The 25,211-nt window shown below is 39.5% G+C and overlaps 1 protein-coding gene across 1 annotated transcript; it reads right to left on the minus strand.

Annotated features, from left to right (window-relative positions):
- Positions 1–8,748: 8,748 nt before the first annotated feature.
- igsf5a (immunoglobulin superfamily, member 5a) lies at positions 8,749–20,069 on the minus strand. Its single transcript, XM_056396567.1, has 9 exons — positions 20,003–20,069; positions 18,909–18,990; positions 17,061–17,378; positions 13,408–13,698; positions 11,627–11,746; positions 11,159–11,183; positions 10,947–11,041; positions 10,697–10,761; positions 8,749–9,334 (listed from the first exon to the last, which is right to left on the minus strand). The coding sequence occupies exons 2-9, from the start codon at positions 18,973–18,975 to the stop codon at positions 9,227–9,229; spliced, it is 1,089 nt and encodes a 362-aa protein (XP_056252542.1). The 5' UTR covers positions 18,976–18,990; positions 20,003–20,069; the 3' UTR covers positions 8,749–9,226.
- Positions 20,070–25,211: the final 5,142 nt, after the last annotated feature.

Raw genomic sequence — 25,211 nt, forward strand, 5'->3', positions numbered from 1 at the left:
GTAACAATACAGTGTAAAAAGTCCCGTCTTCAAAATATTACTTGAGTAATAGTACAAAGTATTGTCATGAAAATCTACTTTAAGTATTAATAGTTGTGTTTTTCTTTGTTTTGTTTTGTTTTTTACAATATTAAGTAGTACTTTGAGCAGTATTTTGAAGTGGTTGAAGTATAGAACATTTTAACCACTTGTTAGACAGTTTGTTAGTTTGACCAATAGAAAAGTATCATATTTTATAAAGTGATCATATATTTTCCTGTGAAATCTTAGAGCTTCTGCACACCCGCACTCACACAGGCATTTGCACTCATGTTACTCTAGGACTCTTCACCTCCATGAGTGTGCAGAGGCTTCAGTTTTGAAAGTGACAAGTAACTACAGCTGACAAATAAATGTAGTGCAGAAAATGTATATTTTCCCCTGAAATGTAAAGAAATAACTGGGCAAAATTCAAGTACCTAAAAGTTTTTACTGAAGTACAGTACTTGAGTAAATGTATTTAGTTATTTTCCACCACTGAGCACAGAAAATGTCTGAGGCCCTGAAGAACAGTCAGGTCAAAAAACTTGAACGTCCCAGTGCAGACTGTCCACAGTGTGCATGAGTGACAGACGCTACTGAGGCCTGTGATCCCTCTGTAGGAGCTGCAGCATTACATGGCTGCAAGAGATTTGGAGATGGTGTGCATAAAACTGTTGCCTTGGTGATGGGAGTGTTGAAGCTTTACAGCTGCTGCTATAACTACCATGCCATCCAAGCAGGTGCTATTCAGAGGGCTCCACATCAGCACATCAGCAGGCTTACACCATCCCCAGCATGAAGCCCTCTCCCAGCAGTGAGTCTGGTGGTGATGATGAAGCCTGATGGTCGCAGTGTGATGCTCGGCTGCAGCGGGAAGCTGGAACACTATTGTAGGCAGAGGGGAAATTAAAACTGCAGAGAACTGCGACTTTCTATCAGATTTATTTTCCAGTGTGACCAGGACCTCAAGCAAAAAGCCAAAACAAGAACAGATACAAAGCCTTTGTTGCTTGAACAGATTTACAAAGAGGAACTAAGTAAGACTGCGGTGTAACAATGCGCAGCACTGATTCAGACCTTACACAGACTGGCTGTGAGCCTCTGACCATTGACTTGAATGAATGAACAGGTTACCTGTGTAATCAGTTATTTCAATTTTTTTTTAATTTCTCTTAATATTGGACACATTTGAAGACATTTGTCTGTCATTTTAACAGTAACCATAGAGCTGGTGCTATATTGTCTTTTTCTATTATCAGTAAACCCAGTAGAAAGATGGCTCCAGGCTTTCAGCTGTTTAGAGAATGAAAATGCTTAGCTGTTTCAGAATAAACCACATAGGCCATATGGACTGTAATGAAAGCATTTGTCACCCAGTGAAACCGTTTGGCTCTTTTATATCCTTGTGTAATCTATTAGTCCACAGTGGAGTTCTATAGCACAGAGGGATAAGCAATATCCCACCTTAAAAAAAAAGACAAAAACATACCTAAAACTTAAAGCCTATTTTTTATCTAAAGACCATAAAATGAAACTATAACCAAGAGGCATATTTGAGATTACCTCAATGTACACTGTTATATTTCTCCTCGGAAACGTCTGTCAAAACTAGATGAGAGAGGACGTGTTAACGGACAAATGGATGTGATAATAGTTTTAATTTGAGAAAATTAAGTCCATCATTTGTGAGCATCTCTACACTCAAACAAAGCTTCTCATCTGTGGATGAAACTCTGGGTGCTCCCCCCTGACTGACACAACAATCTGTAACTTCAGTTATTGCCGCTATAATTATTTAATGCTTAGAGCACAAATCATTAATGTGAGGGAAGGAGTTTGATCATTTGGTGGTTATTAATTCAAAGGTATGACATATTAATTTGTAAACATAAATCATCAAAATGTAGAAAAGACCTCCTGTGCCTTAAAGTGCAGCATCCTAAAGCAGCAGCAAAGCTTTTTTGCAGGTATTTGTTTTTCCAGGTCGGCAGCTCTCTTTAAATGCTTCTATTGATTTAGCAGAGGACACCTGTATCTTTCCACACATGTGCATGTTTGTGTTTGTGGACAGTCATTAATCAGGCTGAGTTACTCTAAATCAGTCACATTTTAATCAGAGCGCTCAGCTGCTCACAGATCCAGCAGAGCCGGCTTCCCTCAGGATCCACGTTTTGGGACTAATTGATCACCAGTCAGTCTGAGAATTGATTTATTTGGACTGTCCATGGACACAGAATCTCATCGACTACCCTGAATCAAAGATTAACTCATGAGCAATGCACAGGCAAAGTGTATATGGGAGCTCACATTATTATTATGGAATTTAATAAATATGTTATGCCCATTTATCATATTGTTATGTTTTTCACATGATAAATGTTGTTACACAGCCCCTCAGATTATTCTCTAATTACTTTTCCATTCACACGTTTAACAAGAGTCATATTCTCTGTAATAGCTCTTAACTCTTTGGCCAATGTAAACTTCATTAGCGTCTCAGTGTGCTGTGTGAGTGCGGGACATGTGGTGTGCGTTCAGAGCAGCCTGTGTGCTCAGCTCCCACTGCTAAAAAAGTGTACCACTATTTTTTGGTTTATTTTGTTTGTAAGTCTTTGAACCCACTGCTTGTCAAAAGTACACAAAGGGCTGATGTTTTGCATATTTTCTTGTAGAAAAGCGTTTTTCTATTTAAAGCTGTTCTGTGTCTTTTTGTTCAATTCTTCAAAGAAGAGAAAGGCTCCAGAATTGGCAAGACACTTTATCATAAACAGCCATTTTGTAATGTTTCCATACTTTTAACAGGTTACAGATTCTGTTGCACTACAAACATATATATACTGAAAATGCTTGAACGTTATACAGGATTATACTGTTTATGTTTTCCTTAATCCACTGTTCGTCTGCAGGGGGATAATGGAAGTCGAGATTTCTTTGTGACTCACACTTTATCACTTAGCAGTGTTACCTTGATATTTAAAACAGCTATATTCCATATTTTCATATTAACAATGGATCAATGACTAAATGTATGACTACTATGTGAACGATATCGCTTGTCTTGACGAACTCACAGAGTTATCACCTCTAAGTCTCTAGTTCTTCTCAGCTCAGTTATTTAGTGTGTTTGAGCTCATTGTTTTAGTTTTTCCACTTGTAACTTTAATGAGACCTTAGGTACATAGCTGTAAAAACCCATTGTATTCTACCTTGCTTCAGAGAAAAAGGCAGCCCTCTTATTCATTGCCTAAGGACCATTCCAGCAATGCAAAAGCTCTGGCTAAACAGCAAAAAACTGTTATTCAGCAAAAACGCTGAAACTGAAAAAAGTTGAAGATACTGCTGTGACCAATCAAGTGCAACGGTCTCAGTAGATCATGTTGTAGAGTCAACAGCATAATTCTACTGTTTTCCTTGTGATCATGGCAATGTTGCTGTCATGCTAACTTTCCAGATTGGTATCTTGTCTGACGTACCGTTTTGCAGTCTTTTGACATGTGATAAGTTTTCAAACTCATAGATCTGCTATTGAAACTTGAGACTAATCCTGGAGCAATCAACAACTTTTGTATTACCTTTGGTGTGGATGGCCACTAAAGAGCCAGGTGTTGGTGGAGAGCAAAAAGTGAATGTTGGACTTACATTTATATGGCAGCTCTAAATGAATGCCATCTATCATGCAGTTGCCCTACGTAAACTCTAACTAAGTCCCTGCGGTCCGTTAAAGGTGACAGTGACATGTTTACACTGCCGCCATGTGGCCACAAAATCAGTTACTAACCCCCCCCCCAAAAAAAATCAAGTGTTTCCCCTCGTGAACATCCATACAGTGTCTTTTCTCATGCAATGCAAGACACGTCATGAGTGAAATAATCATCAGCACCATGACTGAGTGTTTCCACCTTGAACTGCAGTGAACCAATGACATAAAAACAGATTCAGACAGCCAGGGTTTCATATGTCACAAACCTAAGGAACCAATCCTGTCAACTTGTGGGGGTGGGGGGCGGGGCTAAATTAACCCAAACCCTTGTCAGTACAGAGACTGAGAGTTTGTATTAGCAGAAGCTAATAAGGCCTGTTCCAGATTTTTCAGTAAAGAAATAAGAGTAGATGAACCTCCAACCCCAATTTTCACTTTTTATGTGGGAAAACCGCGTTAAACAAAATATTAATCATAGCAGAGTATTTTACATAATTTAAAACATGTCTGAAGAGGAAATTTGTTGTGACAGGTAATACTGTGTAGCCTTTATCATAATGAGACTCACTTCAAGTCTCTTTAATGTATCTTTTGTGCCGCATGGACTGACAGTATTCAACCACGTCATGGAATAAGGATGAAGATAGTCCAGCCATTGACACTCAGATAAAATGTGTAAAATGTGTATAGTTTCTGGGAACATGTTCCTTTTGTCTTACACTCTACAGTATGTATTAAGCCTGATAACGGCACTGAAATGTTGTTTGTTGTTTGTATTGAAAAAAATCTGAGGTGTGGGCAGCAACTCAGAGCTCCGAAACCAGGCAGATATCTATTTTGGTGAACTCAATTATGGTAAACACACGTCTGTGCGCATGTTGAGTCATTATTGCTGTTGGAAAGAATCAAAGGTAATCACAGGACTACTTTACACTGCTCAGACATGTTTTCATTTCATTAAAAGCGCTTGGACACATAAAAATACAAAAAGCATAATGATGTGAACAACAGGACACTGAGAAGCCGTGAGGTTTCATTATAGTGCCATGTTTTGACACCAATATTTATTATCACATTCATTTTGAGACATTAAAATTACAGTTATCTTCTTGACAGGAAATGACAATAAATACATTTCAAATATAAGCTCCTCCCTGGAATCAGGGAGTAGGAGGCTTTATGGGAAATGTGGCGACCACTTACAGCATATTGGATTTGCACAGACATGTATCTACAGAGAGTGCACATGCGTCTGAGTGAGAATGAACCCAGTGCTTTGCATGTGGTGAACATATTGGCTTTTGCAGGGATCAAAACTGCAAACTCTTTCTAAACTCCAAATCTACTCTGGCTCCAAGTCCTGAAGACGTATCGACAATCTGACAAAGTGAGCACTCAGCTGGGTTCTCTCTTTGCAAGCTAAGTTGCAGGGTTATCCATTAGATTCATGGCAGGTACCCCATCTCTCCCTCTCCCTTTCTCCCTCAGTATGACAGTCTTCCAGCTTCATTCTGACTCTGATAATATTACTGAGGCATTTATAGCACAATAGCTGCTACCTTAAGACCTGCTATTTTTAGTATTGCTCCTCTGAAGAATCATCTTTTAAAGTTTTTTACTGTATGAGGCAAATCAGTCCTATTTGCATTGCTATGATGAGTCACAACATGATGTAGTAAAAAAAATCAAAAATAGTTGTCTTTGATCACTGCTGACCTCAGTCAATCCTGGTTATATAACAAATAAAATAAATTCTGCACACTTCATTTCTGTAGGAGCTATGTACAGTATGTAGTGATACATGTTGCCAATGCTGCACTGCAAATTTGCTCCCCGAGATAAATTGTTGCCTCAGCCTTGATTTGTGTTGCACAATGACATTTCCTAGAAATTGGTGCAGCACAGTGAGATTTATGACAGAAGACTAAAAGATAAAATCTATGAAGGAAGAAAAGAAGAAGTTTTAGCCGGTGAAAGAACTGAGAGCTTGGTTACTGATTTTGAAGGTGATATTGTTGCTTTTACTTACTGAAAATCATCAGTAGTGGCCAATATTTCACAAATTAAAAGTGTCTGGTCAACATACAGCACTTTACTTTCCATTATGTCCTGCCAGCCTGTGGCTTATGCCAGCAGGAGACATGTGTGCCCTCCCAGCTCCCTGCACGGAGCCAATTTGATGATTGAAGTCTGCTTTGGGAGATTAATTTGCTAGACATTCCTTATGTAATGGTAAAACTGCTTAGGGAAGGGCCCTAAAAGCCAGCATGGCTTGACAAGCCAAACTATATATGGCTTATCAATAGTAATTACCACAGCTCTATTCATTAATTTTATTGGTTCTATTTATTAACTCTTTCAGCCACTGTCAGCCTGCTGCTTAAGTAATTATCTATATTTCAGAGAGCCACAAGAACACTGATTCTTTGATCAAAACACAGTCAAATTACAAAGCCGTAAATTGCAGGCATTACATAAACAGGCCAACATAAGCTACAGAAGAAAACCTCAACACCCAACTAAAGTAACATCAAGCAGTATCGTTTCACAGTAGAGAAAATAAAATGTAAGACAGACAGGATCTTCTTTCATATTTATGCCAGTTAACCCATGTAAAAGAAGCTAAATGGAGGAGAACATCACTGGCACTAATGTGATTTCCAATATGGAAACATAAACAGAGCAGGTAATCGGATTTAGTGTTGGGTTTCCCAGACTTGAAGGGTTTTTACAGCAGGCTGTAAGAGTACAGCCTCACTCCCTGTCAAGACAGAGGACACTCATCCTCAGCGTGGCAGGCTGACACATCCCTGCATCACTCGCGTGTGTCACTCCCCTGCGTCACTCCCGTTGTTTGTCCATAGCACATGACTGTCACACCTGAGACTGGGGGTCACGTCCACAGTTCCATCTGTAGGCTAGTGCTGGCAAAAAATGAATGGTCGCGTATTTGCTACTGTTTCTTTTTGTGAGTTTAATGCAAATCTAGTTTAAACTGGTGTGAACTGCCTCCAGGAAATAGCCGTATATACCTTCTCACATCCACACTCCTTCAAGCAGTGCAGGTGGTGGCTGACTGATTCAGGTTTGCCCCTCATGGCTTACCATAGCTGTATGCACTCCCTGCTGAGACCCGTATACAAGCCTGTATAATCAACTTGACTCAGCTTCTACTGATATCAGCACTCCACACTTGAACTGCCGCCGACAAGAGACCACTTGTGAGCTTCGCAACTTGCCGCATTCATTCATGTACCAGAGTCACGGTAGCCTCAGTACCAGTTAGCCTGTTAGCCAGTTAGCCTGTTAGCCTGTTAGCCTGTGGATATTACTCCTGACTCCTGCTGCCTGTGTCATGTATCACAAAAGACATGTCCATTTCCCTCAGTGATGGGACTTTTCCACTTCAGGAACTTTTCCAGGATCCCTCATGAAACTGCTGATTAGTCAAACATAATAATCAAAGGCTTCTACAACTTTCGTTGGCTGAAACATTCATTCACAAACTTATAACCAGAGGCAGACCCTCCAAACCTCATCTCAGATGTGCAGTGGCTATTCGAAAAAAGGCCACATTAAGTCCAATCACGAATTAAATTAAAACCGCTAATTAGCTACAGGTGATAATGAGGACCTCTGCCACAGCACAGTGAACATCATGTCACCTAATTGATCCACGCTGAGTGAAGCCATCGCTGGCTTGTATCTGATCCTAAGGCTCAACCAGGGTGAGTTTGTTCCCTGCTGGTGCATCTTGGCCGACAAATCCAGTTTAATTTGTTTTCTCGCCAAGCGCAGGATTCAGCTGACTAACTGCTGAGACTGAACCCTGACTACTGAGGTACATTCTAGAGTAGACAACAGAATGTATTTCTATAAAGGATATGCGTGCAGTGTGCTACAGCAGTGGTTCCCAAACTTTTTGAATTAGTGTTTTTAGTAGTAAGTTTTTCTTGTGTTATGTGAGTTGCCAAAAAAAAAAAAATAATCCAGTGATTCAGAAGAAAATCATGAAAGATCAGGGGAAAATCTGAAAAGATATACATTAAAGAACTTCAAAACTTCTGTTGGAAATCTGCTGATTCAACTCTCATACATTCTTCATTGATCAAAAATTCAGGTAAACATTAACTCTCAAACATTGTTTACTTGAACTGAGAGTTTCATTGTGATTGGAAAACAACAAACTGGTTTACTGGTGCCACCATCAGGTCAGCAGTGTGTTCTGTCTCCACAGACTCAGACTCTGAAAAATAACTTTGAGGCAGAAATGTGTATTTTCGGCTTTCCCGTCTTGTTAATCATGTCGAGACCCCTCCGATTTATCTCATGACCCCTTAAGGGCTTACCAACCCCCAGGTGGGAAACCACTGTACTAAAGTGCATCTGTAATTTGCATCCATGACTTGTGGAAGGAATTCAATATGCGACTGAACACACTCACAATGATTCAAAAGGATCTTACAAAGTCAAGGACCAAAATAAAAAAAGATGGAGGAATCTCGAACATACAAGAAGAATTTTCATGACAACACGTCATAGGTATGTAATACAAGTAGCTACATTACCTTTGTGGAAAAGATATGTTCCTGGTGTGAAGCGACATGTGAACAGCTCATCTCACTGGACACAATGGGAACATTTAATATCTAGTCCATCTCAGTCAGGTTGTAAAGGTCTTACTTGAAATGTAAGGGGAGCAGAGGGTCAGCCAGAATAGATAGATTAGATAGATTTCAGTTTCATGTTCCATCCATCCATCCATCCATCATCCATCCATCCATCCATTCATCCATCCATCCATCCATCCATCCATCATCCATCCATCCATTCATCCATCCATCCATCCATCCATTCATCCATTCATCCATCCATCCATCCATTCATCCATTCCCATTTCCACAGAAAATGCAGTAACTATAACCTTACAAAGGGAAAATATATGTTCTGCAGTGGATGAACTATTACATTTAATGAGTAAAACAAGACATTTACAGATGTAGGAGAACAAAGGAGGTCTAAAATGGTTGCTTTTGAATAATTTAATTCAGATTTATAACCACTCAATAAAAATGCTGTATATGGTTTAGTATGAATTAGATAAACAGGAATTAAAAATATAGGCTCAGTCCTGTTAGTTCACCATATGAGAACAAACACAGGAGTTTGCTGCTCCAGTTGTTTGCCATTCATTTGTTCATTGCGCTCATTTGGCCTCTCATGGTGCTGCTTTGTCTTAACTGAAAGCACTTTCAGTCAAGACGTTTTGCAATATAAATGCATTTTCGATATACTTTCTAAAGTTTTGAATCAACTTTATACAGGCAGAGAATAACATGAATGTTGGTTTTCTCCTCTACATCCAGCTTCGACATATTATCCAGCTCATCAGTCTCTGGCTTGGGCAGGTTTGGTCCGTCTTCCCGCCTTTCTCTTATCTTTAGAGCCCAAGGTAGTTAGGCTTCAGGCTGCTGTGCAAGTTTGTAGTTTGTGGCCTGTGTGTCTTTACACAATGGTGACATGTCTGTGTTTCCTGAAGCCTGAGTCATCCACAGTGTTGTAGGTGCTATTGTAGCCATTTCCTGCTTGGTTACTGTTCACAACATCAGGCATCTAAAAATCAAGAGCAAGTCACATTAATAATGTATCTAATGTTCTTCTCAAAATAGATCCGCAGTTAAAACAGTGCACACTCCCTATTTCAAAACAAAGTTTATATAACACATAAAATATGTAGCTACTGTATATTGCTCGACTGAAAAGGCAATCAGCTTGAAATTACCAAGCTGTGACTGCGGCCTTGAATAACATATTTGTTTATGAGCTCCCTCATTTATTACTTAAATTCATTAGTTGAATGAATTATCCATATGTACAACGGCTGATAAATGACACATTCAGTGATTAGTATCTTCAGATTTAAATATGATAAATTCACATGGTCGGTAATTTTTTTTATTTCATTTGCAGGAGTCATGCAAAGTGATTGATATAAATCACCACCTCAGGATTTCTAAAGGCACGTAGAGACATCCAGAAAGATCTCGAGAACATTTTGATTTAAGTGTGTTTGACTAATCTAGTGACTCTATTTACTCAGGATTGTGTATGGACTGTGGCAGTTTGGGCGCAGTGTGAGGAAGAGCAGACATAACATTATACAATAGCCAATATGCTACTTTCAAATAACAACTCAGAAGTTCTGTAGCCATACTAATGAGTGGTTATATGAATGGCAAAGTCAGCAGTGCTGGTCAGTCAGTTCACTTCTCTGAGGCCACCATGAGATTGTCATTTTAAGATTTTAGTCCCCAGAGGTCGAACCACACTGACCACGGCTGTCCCCTGGTTTTTGCTCTACTGCCACCATGAGGTTGAGGTGAAAAAACTTTGATCACCTGGCTTTTCATCTAGCGCCATCATCAGGTCGTGTTGGACACGTTTATTTGTCCAACACTTTTATTTATTTAACACCTGCTGTGTTAATGACAGCATTTATGTTCAGTGCTAACTAATAAACATTAAACGCTATACCTGCTAAACATCAGCATGTTAGCATGTTGACGTTAGCATTTAGCTCAAAGCATAGCTGTGTCTAGGTACAGCCTCACAGAGCTGCTAGCGTAGCTATAGACTTACTGCTGAAAGAGAGACAATCCTACATAATACCAATTTAGTAACTGAACGGGGGGGACTGAAATTTACCTCTTTTTCTTTTTTTAATTCCAAGACCCTCTGCTCATACATAGATACATCTCAAAATATATTTGGTACAACTTGTTCCACCTTAAGATAAAAGGTAAATAATTGAAGTTGTAACAGAGTTTTGCTCTTTGTTTCCACCAAACACAGTATCTCTATCACAGACCTACTTCCTTATTCTTGCTCTCATGACCTAAAAGGCTCTCTGTACATGTATGCAAACATTTTCTACTGCTCATCATTGTGTATAACAGAACAGCACCACAACCTTACCTCATAGCTATTGGAGCCATTTACCTGGCCAAAGCCGCTGTCAGTGAGATCACTGGGAGTGACACCTGCGAACAGAGAAGAGAGACCAGAGATAAGAGTTTGGACTTTATTGTGTCTCAAGTTGATAATGGCTCTGTATAAAACAGTAGCGTAATATATGATAGCGATACATAGAACAACAATTTGTCAAATATTGTCATTTAAAGCTTGTGTATGTTTGTGTTTGTGTATTTGCACTAATTCGTCTTACTTGTTCGACCGTCCGCCACATATCCTGCGTTCACTTGACCCTGTTTCTGTCCAGCTGCACTGGCAACGCTCTGGCTCTGTGTCCTCACTCTCTTGCTACACACAATAACGGACAACACAGCATGTTACTGTACGCAGGAACATGCAGAAGCTGCTGAGCTGGAAGATTTCAGGAGTAATTATTAAATATTTATCATTTTTGTGGCTTCTCACCTCATTTCATCTTGGTAGTTGCGTTCTGTGCGGGATTGGGAAATAACAAATTACTTAATAAATTAGCAAATAAATATTTGAGGTTGTTATATAATGTAAACAGGACATTTATAACTGCTTGCCGAGGGCTATTAGTCAGTGTTTTGATTTTTAGTACTAATAACTAATGTCAGGATAAATTATAAATTAATCTTAAAAAGCCATTAGTGTAATAATTATTGAACAGCAACTGTGACTCAGTCTTTTTTCAAAGTCTGTTCTGCAACTATTTCAGTTCGCAAACATTTACCATTTTTAAGAAAGAACCAGTGAGTTCAACATTTCTGCTTCGTCTCATCTAATGAAGAGGATACTGTCCCATTCTTCCCATTAATATTTTCCAGGACTTTCTACCCTCGGACAAAGGTTACTACCGTGACGTCTGTGATTCCCAGCATGCTGTATGAGCTGATATAATGAGGGCCTTACGTTTTTCTTTCCTGCGTTTGTAACAGAAGATGATTCCAATGATGAGTAAAACCAGCAGAGCTAAACTTCCAAAAGACACGACCACAGCGATCAGCACAGTCCAGTCAGGAGGCTTGGGAACTGTTGCAGAAGGAAAAAACTGAATTAAGATCTAAAGTCAAAGTAAGTCAAAGTAAACAGTCAAATCAAAATACTGGACACATCTAAAAGAAGAGGGAAGCACAATATTCACATAAAAACACACTGCACATTAAAAGCCTGTGATGTTCTATTTTTTTATATGTGAATTATAATATATGTCATTACTGCGCGAACAGAAGATGTTAATGAGAGTTTAGTGTCACCTTCTGAGCCATCCTGAGGTTTCAGTCACTCAGCTGATGGTGATGATCCAGAAGCAGCTCTTTCCCACTATAACCCCTTACATTAATATATGATATGTCTCCCATCCAGACTGTGTCCATAGATAAAACACAAAACCTCTCTGTCATACACATTAAACTCATGTTTCTCTCTCCTGCAAACTGTAGATTGCTGTAGGACTCTTACTTCCTGTTAGTGTTACAGTATGATCCCTGCTATCTGTGTGCACATCCTGGTTGAAACCTTACACTCAGACTTATTGCTGGTAATGTCATTGCTATACCTCATGTGTTGAATGGGTTTTTCACTCAATTAAAACCTGATTTTATTGAGTGTTCTCCAGTTACGCCTGTTATATGTTAATGTTAGGTGTAGAGAATGTCTGTCTGTGGATTCTCAGACATTCATAAGACATGGACTTACATTCATGCAGTAGATCTAGGTATCACAGAAATCAGTCAAGTAGTAATGTGTCTAACTTTTACCCCTTTACTTTACTCCCTTAAGAGAGTAATACTAGTTTAAGCCACTCTCTGTACAGTATGTGATGGGTGGTGTTCTACATAGGTTCTATATGGAGAACACCACCTCCTTGCAGGAATGTCTCTCAGTCCATCTCTTCTCAGACGAGTGTGTCTAACCAGCCCTCCCTTTGTTTGAGCCTGTCATGGTTTAGTGGGTGTCTGAAATGGCCACTTGAGACAAGTAAATTCTAATTTTAAAAAAAGGTCAAATACAATTAAATTGTGGCCTAAAAACTGTTTGCTAGTCTAGATTGTTCCCTCTTATTGAATGGTTATGAGGTATCTCCAGTTTCATGCTTATGAACATTGTTGAAATTCTTTGATGTTATCATTGGGTGTGTTGCTGCATGGAGCCAGTCTATGCATGTGATTTAGCTGCATTCTCCATGCCACTCACTATGATCACCAAAACAACTGTGGATTTTCAGTGTAAATTTAAGTATGTAGCGGTACAGTATATCGAGCATGTGTCGTGCTACAGCAAGCCCTTGGATGAGGATTTGATTTATTTGGTTTGCTCTTCATAAGTATTTTCCTCTGTTAGTTTAAAGAAAAAATAAAGCTTTTTAACTTCATGTGTAATTAAAGTGTTTGATTTAATAGATTGGATTGTTCCTATATTTTGGTGTTGAAATAAATTCTAGTGCACTGAAAGTTCATCTCCCATTCTTTTTGAACCTGTGAATTATGCTTGAAGCTGCATGGATTTCCACTGTATCTGGGTCCCACAAAGAATTTATGTTGTTTTTACCAACACAGGGAGCCAAAGAAGGAAATGACAAAACCTTTAGCTCATATCTTTTTTCAATTTGTCAAACAGCACTGAGGCAGAAAGGGTGTGAGGACGCTGTTTGCTAGATACTGTAGATATGAAGTTGTTAAAGACTTTCTTACCAACCACCAAGAAGACAGAGCTGGATTGTGGGTCTTTTAGTTCTGACACAGTTGCCTGACACTCCACTGTGGTGTTGCTGACTGCCTGGAACTTGAGGACGCTGGTGGAGTTGATGGAATCCCCGTCGGCCATGCTGGTGGTGTTGTACAGGCTGCTGTTTACAGCTTGGCCATTTTGGTTCCAGCTTACAGTGGGTATGGGGAACCAAGCAGTTGCTACACACTGGAACTCCACCTGCTGGTCCTGTTCCACGGTCAGGTTCCCTCCCATGATGCTGACTGTACCACTCTCTGACAAACAGAGACCAGGACAATGGAGAGGTTAAGTCAGGAGTACAGTATGTTTTTAAGCTGGAGTATGTTGTGGACCCATTAAGTTCTTGGTTTTAGTGCGCCACACAATGTGCTCTGTGAGAACCAACAGGATCGGGGCTGAAAGACCCAGGGCTACTGTGTGTGTGTTGTCTTTCAGCACTACAGGTTGTGGTGGAGCCAGAGGAACTGGGTGCCACTGGCCACTGTCTCCAGGTTGTATAACACCTGCCCTCCACTGGTAGTTTGGAGGTTCCCCCTCGCATGGTACCACCTTGTGTTATCTTAGAGTTTAGTTCGTTCTGTTCTTTGTTTTCCCAGTCAGAAGTTGGAATTGACATTTTTATTACATAAATTAAACAAACTTGATCTGTATTAAATAAAATTCCTTTCTTTTAATTAAATGCACAATATGTAATTTTCTGCCACTAGGGGTCCCTCAATCAAAACGATAACAAAAGACGGAGTTTTATGATGTCATGAAGTAGCTTGGGATCATGGGACTTGTTTCACCATCATTGCTGTCAGCTTTTGGATTCCATCAATATAATCGTTCAGGAGGTTTTTACGTGGCAGCTGAATTATCCACGCAGACACTGTTTAATGTCAGAGGGGCCGGGAGCTGAGCTGTTGCTAATGTTTGCTCAAATTATTTCTCTGATCATTTAAGATCTGATGATCTGATCTGATGATCTGATGAACAAAATCCTTCATCTGGTTCGAATTCATGGTTAAAAACCATGAAAGATCTAAAAATGTTCATTGTAAGAATGTGGTTTAAAACTGGGTAAAAAGTCCATTTTGACTGCTGCTGGTAGACAACCAAAACACTGGCACATAGAAAGGGGATATGACACGGTTGACAGGCGAGTAAATGAAACGGGACGTTACCTTGAAAGATTTCTTTTGGTTTGAAAAATACGGGAAGCTTTAGGGATAAAGTAGGGACGCAACAACACTCAACAAAATATAGTCTAGTCATTTTTAGACATGTTAATGGAGAAAGGTTAGATATTATACATGCTTCCCCTTTTTACTATGGTCTCAGAGCTGAACAATAGCACATTATGTTTGGAATCATTGTTGGTTTTGGTCTTTCCGTGGGATTTGTTCAGCCACAGACATTTATGTCAAGATGGCTAATTATTGCAAATGGTATTTTTGGCAAGTAACACTCCCCGAGAGGGATCTCAAAGAATCAGAGCAGCAACAGGAATTCTCCTCAGATAATGAATTCCACTTTAAACACACACACATACAGGATAAATAAAGTACATTGGATCTTAAAATGAACAGTACTAAAGATGGGTTGAAGGGAGCTGCGGCCACAAAATGTGTTGGCATGAAGGTGTCAGTTGAGTATTCAATGAGAAATGAGGTCATGAAGGTCACCACTCACACCTGCATGACTATGATTGGATAATTCAGTCAGCCCATAGCCATGCGGCTGATGAATGAGGCAGTGATGGTGAGGCATGAATAAATCAGCTGATGCCAATCAGATCATGTAAGTGTGACCTCGGTGCCCTGACTGAACGAACACAATACTCCATGAAATGGAAAAATACAAAGCTAAATATAACTGGTAATTTTAATGGGTTTTTAGATAAATCTTTACTCTGTGTAATAACAAGACATCTACCAATGTTTTACTGTATGTCAAGTCTTAACATTTCAGATAATGCTATTCACTGTAAAGTGTCTTCTCATATGAGACTTTCTTTAGTTTGCTGTTAAACTGTTGTTGAACTGTCAGTGTTCATCATTAATATCCCTCCCTTGCAGAAAAGGAATCAGTCTGCTCAACTGGCAGGTCTATTAAGTGGATTTATTCGCTTTAGCTGCGGGCTTTGCTACATGCGATGAGAATATATCTGTAATCATGCAGGTCCTAATCAGCAGCATGAGCTCCAGCATCTTCACAATCAATATCCATTCAGAGCCAGGGAGTGGAGCCCAGATGTTTCACAGTGAGATTACCTTCAGATTAATGTCAGGTTTAGCTGTGTGTGCATGGAGGGGAGCAGGCAGTTATTCGCTGGATTTACTTTACACTGCTGTGTAAATGCAATGGTTTGAGGCTTGTGGATTAAACTGCCGTGCAACTATTTATTGGGGAATGGGAATGTTGCACATTATTCCCCCTGCGTCTGGAATCTAATCCAGAGATCGAGGCCAAAGCTACTGATGAACGGAGGTCAGAGCAGAGCTGACGTGGGGAAGTGTTGCTTCTGGTGGTAACAACAAAATGTTTCTCGATTTTGTTTTAAGGGGGAGTAACTCTAATCAGAACAATTGTGTCAGAGGTTTTCTCTCAGGCCCCACGTCTCCATTTTTGATCATCTGATGTCAAAACATGTCCCACTGCTACAATATTTATAAGACAGTGTTTGCAGAACAATAAGCATCCCTGCAGACATATATTACATATTCATGACACTACAACATGTTGTTAGCTACTGCAACACATTTATGGTCTATATCTGTGATGGTCATATCTCTCTGTTTTAAAAACAGATTCATCTCAGAAGAAGTGGTTACATACACAGATACTGGAAACTAAGTGGTGGACCAACTGCAGTTTTCTTTGGTTTTGCTTTCCCTAAATAATTTCTTTGGCTTCCTTTATAACAATGAAAAGGTGCTTCAAATGATTTTTTCTGATGTTGTATTTGTTTTACTTTGTTGTGTTGTGTAATTCCACTTCTCTGATGCAGGCTGTAAAGATTGTGTTAGACTGTCCTCACTCTCCAACAATTCGACTTCCCCCATCACAGAAGCAAATTGTAGTTACTCTCTTTCTCCCTGAACTAAAAGCCGTTAATCTGCCGTTTCTTCTTCTTGTTTCAGTGTGGATGAAAATGACTGTAAATTGATGGGATGAACATACCGGGGTTTTTTTTTTTGCCTTTATTGGCGTTTTATTTGATCTTTAAAGCTTCTTCAGTCATTTCTTTTTAATCAGTACACTCCGCCCGTTAAGCCCAGTATCTCATGAACATAGCTCAGAGAGCTCAGGCTGCATGTCTGTTCTTGTTCTGTATATTTGATCCTATTGTGATCAGAGGCTGTGAAGAAGAAGGATAAAAGGAGCGCACTGCTGCCCTCCACAGTGCATCCCACTCACTACACCATCCTTACAGAGAGGTTTCTTTGTAGCATGGATGTAGAAATATTGAACTGATTTCTCTAATAGTACAATATTTGGTTGAGGACAGTGCGCATACAGCTCAGCATCAATGGCTCCAGAGAGGATCTTCCTTTTTGCGTGCTTCAAAGCTGCAGCTGTCTCTCAAACATATATAGGTATCTTACAGCCTGATATATGTCTATGACCTTACCTTGAATATTAAGTTGCGCAGTCCTTTGTCCATAATCCCCCTGCACAGCGCAGTCGACCGACCCGGACTGATTGCGGTTCACGTTATGGATGATGAATTCCACACAGCTGGTGTCAGCACTGGAGCAGAATCTGCTGGAGTACTGTCCTGGGAATGAGGTTGAGTTCCCGTTTGGAAGTGAGACAGTGAGAACCAGAAGCTTCCCGACGGTCCAGGTCATGACTTCCCATTTTCCCGTCACTTTGGCTCTGAACAGCGCACTAGTGCCCTGCAGCACTGTTAAATTCACCGGCGCCAGATGGAAATCTTGAGCCAGCGCTGAACATACAGAGATGATAAGTAAAGAATGAGATACAAGCAATAAAGTTCACAGCTGAAGTCATTCTTTGGTTGTTGTTATTATGACACATGCCTCTTTATTTTAGTCCTGGCGGGGGGGGGGGGGGGGGGGGGGGGGGGGCGCCTGTGCTGCTGCATCTTGCTTCTTTATCTTCTTGTATTATGGAGCAACATTAAAGACTTGATTTGGGTTTAAATGCACATTTTACTTTACTGAACATGTAGAGCTGCTGTCATCTGTGCTGTGATGTCTGAGCCTGACTGGTCATTGCTCTTTAGACCGACTCCACCTCCTGAAGTCAAGTTTGCAGTTTGAGGTTTGTAGCAAAGTTGGGATGCATAGGGATAAAAGAGTTTGCTGGTGTGTAGTACATGTATATTAGGTCATATAAAACATACATATTAATAAATTTATTTTATTGCAACATGATTATCAGTGCCCCCTTTAATTTTTGTTCTATTTTGTAAGTAATGGAATTGATGGCAGGAGTGATAAATCTGGATCATTTCATGTTAGCTATACAGTATATAAACATTAAATTATCCACTTTAATTGTGACTGGAACAATTGCTGCATTGTGTGATTTTTTCTTTCTTTTTTGTCTTATTCTATTGTTAACTGTTAGTGAAAATATTTTTAACTGCAGCCCAAATCTGCCTGTGACGCAATAACATTAGTGAATCATACTCTGGAACGTAGTCTGAGAAAACTGGCTTGATTCGGGACACTGGTTGGGCCTGCATGTTATCGAAGCACGTAAGACTCGGTGCTTGAGTTTGCTCAAGGTACGTAAATATTACCAAGGGCACTGGCTTTGTGTTGTTGGCTTTTGACTGAAACTCAAACACAACACTAATCTGGACCGATCCTTCACAGAGTTTGTGAATGTTTCCTCGGTTGTTTTTCTCGCTATTGTTGCGTTTTAGTTTGAGTGAGCAGAATTTAAAAAGTCACTTGATGACTGATTGGACACTTTGGTTTGGTTTAGCTTTTTCCTTTTCAAGGAATGATAGATAAGAAGAAGAAGACAAAGTAAAACCTGATGTGACCTGATATGTTGTACAGAAGGTAATCACACTGATGATGAAGAGCATCACCACACAGGTCTGAAAATCACTCCTCATGTCAGATGAGCATCAGTTGACAAAAAAGTGAGAGGTAAATATCCAGTACAGACAAGAAGCTTTCAAGTTATACTGCTGTAGTGAATAAAAGACCATTATAGTTTAATCTAATCCTCATTGTTACACCTTTCAATTCAGAGGTTTTTTTGAACTGCTGTTATTAGGCAGTTTGCAAGTGCAATGCTAGATATAAATATTCAATTATCATAAACAGTGTGTAGGAAAGAAGATATTCATCTGTAAGTATTTGGACAACAAATTGCAAACGTTGGAAGAATGCACAAACGTTATTCTTCTTCACCTCATCAAACAGACTCTTTGTTTCTAAATCCACTTCAGCAGGTTTACACAGACTTTATTATCATTTGAAGAATGAATTCTGACCTTCAGCTGCAAACAGTAATAAACAGATGCAGAAGAGGTTGGACCATGATTTCCAGGACACAGTCATGTTAGTGTTGTTATCCTGAAAGATGAGAGAGAGAGAGAGAGAGAGAGAGAGAGAGAAGAGAGAGAGAGAGAGAGACACAGATGAAAGAAGATGCAACAAATTCACTGTCCTCTAAAATGTCCAGAAAAGTGCCCTGTGCATGATGTCTGTGAAGTGAACATATGTTGTTGCAAATGAACACAAATGAAAAGCAGGAAAAAAACAATCAGTGGCCATCAGATGTTGAAAAAGTGGAGGCACAACGACACCTGCTGACAACGTCCTCAGTTACAGAGTCGTTTCCTTCTCCAGATACTGACTGACATTATTTGAATTTTAATCCCATAGTGGTTTTTCTCAGCAGTTGCACATTTTGAGTTGTGATGTCTAGTTGAGCTGATACTTGACTGTGTCACCTTTAGCACTTATGTTAGGCCACAATAAACCCCCGGCTTTTTTTCACCGTGGCTTAAATCCTTCCAGGAAATTAGCGACAGAGAGGTCATTCTTGGTGTGTGGCGAGTATATGTAAAGATAATCATATCTTTTTAATCTGCTTTAGCTCCCGAGAGCTTACTGGACAGAAACTAAAATGATCTGTATGAATTATTTATTTATTTATTTATTTGTGGGCAGGTTCCGATGACGATACAGTGATAAATCATGTAAATCCAGGAAGCTACTCCTGCTGTGTTTTTGTTGTTATTGCCCAAAGGAACTAAAGAAACATTTCTTTCTTCTTCAAGTCTGTCTCATATTTCTGTATGCTAACAATGGTAAAATAGCTGATGTTGTTGCTCATTCACATGAAATAAATAAGCTATATTATTCAGTTTGAGACACGATCTTCTATTAACCAAATGACCAAACTACTGTTACTTCCTCTCTGTAAAACCAGATGGTTAATGCGGCACATGCTGGTTTTCCATACTTTGCTAGTGTTGATATCAAAACATATAACTAATAAATCATCTCAGTTCATCAAACCTCTTCATTCACAACAAAATAATCCTCAGATTTAACAGCATCTTCAGTTAAACACACTTACTGCGTGACAGCTCCCGCCGAGGTGTGTGGCACCGATCAAAGCTTCATTTCCTGAAACCGCAGGTGAGCAGCAGGACTCCACCTGTGGCTGTGAAACTCTTACAGGGAGCAAGGTTCAGGTCTGGCCACTGAAACCAAGCCATTATCTCCACACTATACCTGTCAGTGAGTGATATTGTCCCGAACGGATGTGAGTCAGGCAGCTTAAGTCTGTTTTTATTACTCAATGCTTTTTCATAAAAAAAATAGTCTTGTTTCATTCTGTTCTTTATTCTCCACCATGGCTCTGTTTCCATCTGTTCACTTTACTCTTGTACAACCAACATCTTAATTTATCCCGTCACAGAATAAAACAGAAGGGAGAACAACAACTAAAATGAGAAATAAGAGAAAAACAGAATAAAGATTCTTAAAGTCCTTGAAAACTTATTTTCTCAATCAACTTCTTATCATGAGGGATGGAGTCGTACATGAAGGCAATGTTTTCAGACAACTTCTGCAGCTTTTGCTTTTTTACATTAGAGATTTGTGGATTTCTCTCTCTCTCTCTCTCTCTCTCTCTTTCTGTGTATGTGCTCTTCTCCCTGGTTTGAAGTGGGTGGGACTCAGTTTGATAAAGGTGATGACATTTACGTCAGTGCACCAATCAGCCTTTAACAATATTTGAATGAGAATCTGATGACAGTTTGTAGGTTGTTTGGTTACAGTCACCCACACGCCCACAGTCCTTACGAAGCAGATTAAATGAGTTAGTGCTCGTGGTTCACCAGCGGCCCATCACTCTTCTAACGACATAATCTCGTCACAATTTCAGTTGATGCAACACTTTGGTTCTTGATCAAACACCTGAAAAACCAACAACAGTCCCATCAACCTCAGCTCCAATTTATGTTTAGTCCTACTTAGCAAATGTTAGCATGCTAACATGCTAAGATATTTTTGATGAGTTATAAACTGATTTTTTTTTCTCTCTCCCTCTCTTTTAATACTTTGTTCAGTTATGAATGTTAAAGAAACTAAAGGAACAATGTGAATTGTTGTTTAATACTTGTATTGGTATGGAGCAGTGTTTTTATAATTGGGGCCTATTTGCATGAAAAACCAGGACACACATGAATGAGCTCATTCACAATGACAACAGAAGAGACGCTTTCTGATTGTTTCACACAATCCTGCTGACTGACAATTAGTGGCAGTAAATAAAGACTTAAAGAAATATGGGCGTAAACAATGCAGGAACTTGAAATATTTTTAAAATCAGCTTGACTGCTTTTTAATGAGGAAACGCATTAGACATATTTGTTAAATCTGATGAAAACACACAATGTGTTCTGGGAAACGCAAACAAAATGAACGCAAACAAAACTCCCCAAGACCATCTGCAATATTAAATTGCTGATCAGATATTAATTCAACCGTTATCAAACAGGGGACATTTTTGGTAATAAGTAGTATGTTATTACCCAATAATACTTATGTATTTACATTTAGATTTTGAATACAGCACTTTGACCTGTATTTGAGTGTTCTTAAACAGATTTATTGCTACTTTTACCAGCGAGTGAGTCTTAATAACGGCCTCATTTCAGCACAATGACACAGTAACTTTTAGACATTATCAGACAATTCACTCAACCAGTCCACTTTTATCCACTGTGGTAAATACACGAGTGTGTATGAACACTGAGTTAAGCTCTTCAGACTACAGAAAAAGTAGTTAAGCTCCTGGCTTATGAGTGACCCAGACTCAAATCAGGTTTATTTATAGTGTCAGTGTAAACAGGCTCATAAAGGTAACTTTCTTACAACAGAGTCACTGATAGCATCTTCCTTATTTTAGTGAATCCTGACCTTTGACCTCTCTGTAGGGAGAAAATAGGGAAGAGGGTGAACTCTATTTTCACTATTATTACAGTTATTTTTAACCAGCCTCTCATTTGCCCCAACACCACTGCTCTAAGCACAGATCACGAACACACTGTCTCCTCACTGCCACAGCCGCTCTTCAGCAGGTTAATGAGCGAAGGAGGAAATTTACTTGTGAACAAGACTTGACACTCCTACTGTGGGGCGGCCTGTGGACCTGTGATAAGTCTTGATGACTGTCAGTGGGATGTTTGCAGCAAGATCATCCTCACCAAGGTCATTTGCACAGGCTGCTGCATGAAGAATGTAGTTCCACTGCTCTGCATTGAGCTGAACCACTTTCAAATAAAGCTGAGAATAACTTAGTGATGGTTTACATGTTGACCACTAGAGGTCACTAGAGGACCATGTTGTGCTTATATAAAACACTGCACTCTATTAGTCCAGAAACGCATATTATTTATATATATATTATATATATATATATATATATGCATTTTAATACACCTTTTTATTTGTTACTTTATTAGCACATGAACTCAGAACAGCTTTGCCATGTGATAGTTTCCCTTAAAAAATTTGGTATATAGACCATATGGTAAGTTTTACATGAACTACAGTAAAGCATCATTAACTGCAGACATCAATGTGATTTGAAGACATTACGATTAGAAAATACATTTTACAAATGTATTTACCATGTTAATAATCATGAATTACTGCATGGTTATAGGAATAATACATTTCTAAGAGCTTCGACCTGGATGGCGGAGAAGCTTTACAGACAAGTATAATACATCTTTACCAATTATCAGCTCATTATAGCGCATGTTCTCTGTGTGCATTAAGACCAAGTGGCCAAAATGCACTATATACAGTGGTCCCAGACTTTTGTACCCCGCTGTCCTTTTATATAACACTGTTTCATATTTTGAAAATACTCAAGTACAAGTACCTCAAAACTGAGTAAATATTCTTTCTTACTTTTCACATCTGACTACATGTTTCACTTGGATTCATTGTCATCTCAATTGACTGCATTTATTTATCTATATGTTATGAAAATATAAAATATATTCAACAAATTTTATACCACCTGGTTTCAAGTTGTTGTGTTTTTATTCGACTATTTTCCAGTGTTAAAACCTGGCTTAAAATAACAAAAACCTGTCTACTGAAGCTGGAGAACTAATTGGTAGATAAAGCATGTCAAAAGGCCTTTAGTGGAACAGCCTCCTGATTAGCAGGTCTCATATGATGCAGTGGAGAAGCTGGCAATGCGAGCTGTCTTTCCACTGTTCTGGTTATAAGCTCCTCTGGCCCACAGTCATGGTTTTATGAGGGCAGCAGTATAGTATTGGCTGGAATGTCTCCAGACACAGCTGGTATTGTATAGGCAGAAGCAAGCAGACAACCATGAAAAACAGGAAGTAGATAGTGGGGGAGGGTCAGCAATAGCAGTCCTCTGATCCCCTGCATATGGCCTGCGATGGAGGTAATTCAGAGGCCTCCTCTGCCGCGACAGCCCACTGTGTCAGGGATCATCAGTCATAAGTCATCATACTTGTTCATCCTTGCATTGGCTGCTTGACTGAACCAGCCTATTGTTTTATGTCATTGTTTGTAGCTGTAGATTAGTTCCATTCAAATACCCCGTTTTGTGAGAGAATAAGATAAGACCATACAATGCAACACCTTCCAACAAAAAGGCACGCCTTCAGAGCATGTATTAATCGCCATTGTGGGATTTGTTTTTGTGGTGTCAGCAGTTGGCTAATCAATGGTTAAATCCGACTAAGGTTTATTGTTACTGAGCTTATTAGGACATGTTGCCACTGGGGCAAGCCTCCGCCCTCTCTCTCATGTAAATGACTGTGTTAAAGGCAGGTCATGGGCACGCCCCTCCTTAGACTGCAACACAGTGACTGCTGAGTGGACAATGCAACACACACATCTTACTTTTAGCAAAGACATTTAACTTTTGTCACTCTACTTTGTTTCTATATCATCTTTTTATATATGATCATTAAATATTCTTAAGACTCATGCACATGAACCTAAAAAATCATTTTCAGGAAGAAAACAATTGTAATTCAGACAGACTAGATTTTGCATCTGTAATGGTAGAAAACAAACCAGTCTCTGTGAGTGTAAGTTTTGGTTTTGATATTGATTATCTCAATAATAAACACTGATAACATACACATTACTGCTTTTGAAGTGGTGGCACAAAATTCCCGGACAGTTGCTGTGCAGTGTTGAACTATAATACTAGTCTGTGTGGATTCATGCTGTAAGTTCTGGTGGTGGTGCCGGAGCCCCTTGCACACAAACTGGTGTAATCTGGTTTTACCCGCTACTCCATATGGGAAGGCCACCATTCGCTGCATGGGAGAAATCCACTTAGTAAGAAATAGGGAGAGGGAGAGACTCAGCTTTTCCTTACATGCAGCTGATCCATTCACTGTCATCTCTGTCACCTCTCTAACAACTGACTGTGCACAGGCCGACGGTGTAGTGAGATAAAAGTGTGTTTGTGCACAACACAGTTGCTCAGTCGCACCTGTTCCTGGTCTACAAGACTGAACCAGTAATTACTGACAAGTGTAAATTGCATGAGTGAGTGAAGACGATAGATGAACAAGTTGCCCTCTGTCAAAGAAGCTTTGGATGAGGTCACCTTTACCTTCATCTCCTGTCACCCTCCGCTGAGGATTATGTGTTTCTGTTCCAGTTACCTCTGAGGCAACTCAGTGCTCTATTTGTTCTTTCTTCAAAGTCAAATATATGAATTTGATAGATGTACTGTATTGATCCTGGGAGGGAAGTTGTAAAAAAATAAAATAAAATAAAATAAAATAAACTGTGAGTTAAAACAATAATTTTCCAGATAATTAACAGCTCCGCTCCAGTCTCTCCTTCTCTCCTCCCAGTATTCAAATGATTCAAGAGGGAAAATGAGAGGAGGGAAAGGACAGCAACAGGCAGCAGCTGTGATGGAAGGGCTCCTCCATACTCAACACAACAACAGCATTGTTATCCGACACCTTCCTAATGCCTTTTCCCTCCTCCTGCCTTTCCTTTGTTTTTGTCCCTCCCTCTATCACATATATATATATTTATATATGTATACACACACACACACACACACACACACACACATACAGTATATATATATGGACAGAGAGAGAGAGAGAGAGAGGGAGAGAGAGAGAGAGAGAGAGACAGTATCTATACAGAGACCCCTGCAGAGAACTGCAGGACATTCTTTAACATACTGAATTTGTTTGTCCTGTAAAGCCTATTGTGCAAACCACAACTTTGCATGTGGGTTTTCAGTTCAG

Source organism: Seriola aureovittata, chromosome 15 (assembly GCF_021018895.1).
Source record: "Seriola aureovittata isolate HTS-2021-v1 ecotype China chromosome 15, ASM2101889v1, whole genome shotgun sequence".
Classification (NCBI taxonomy): domain Eukaryota; kingdom Metazoa; phylum Chordata; class Actinopteri; order Carangiformes; family Carangidae; genus Seriola; species Seriola aureovittata.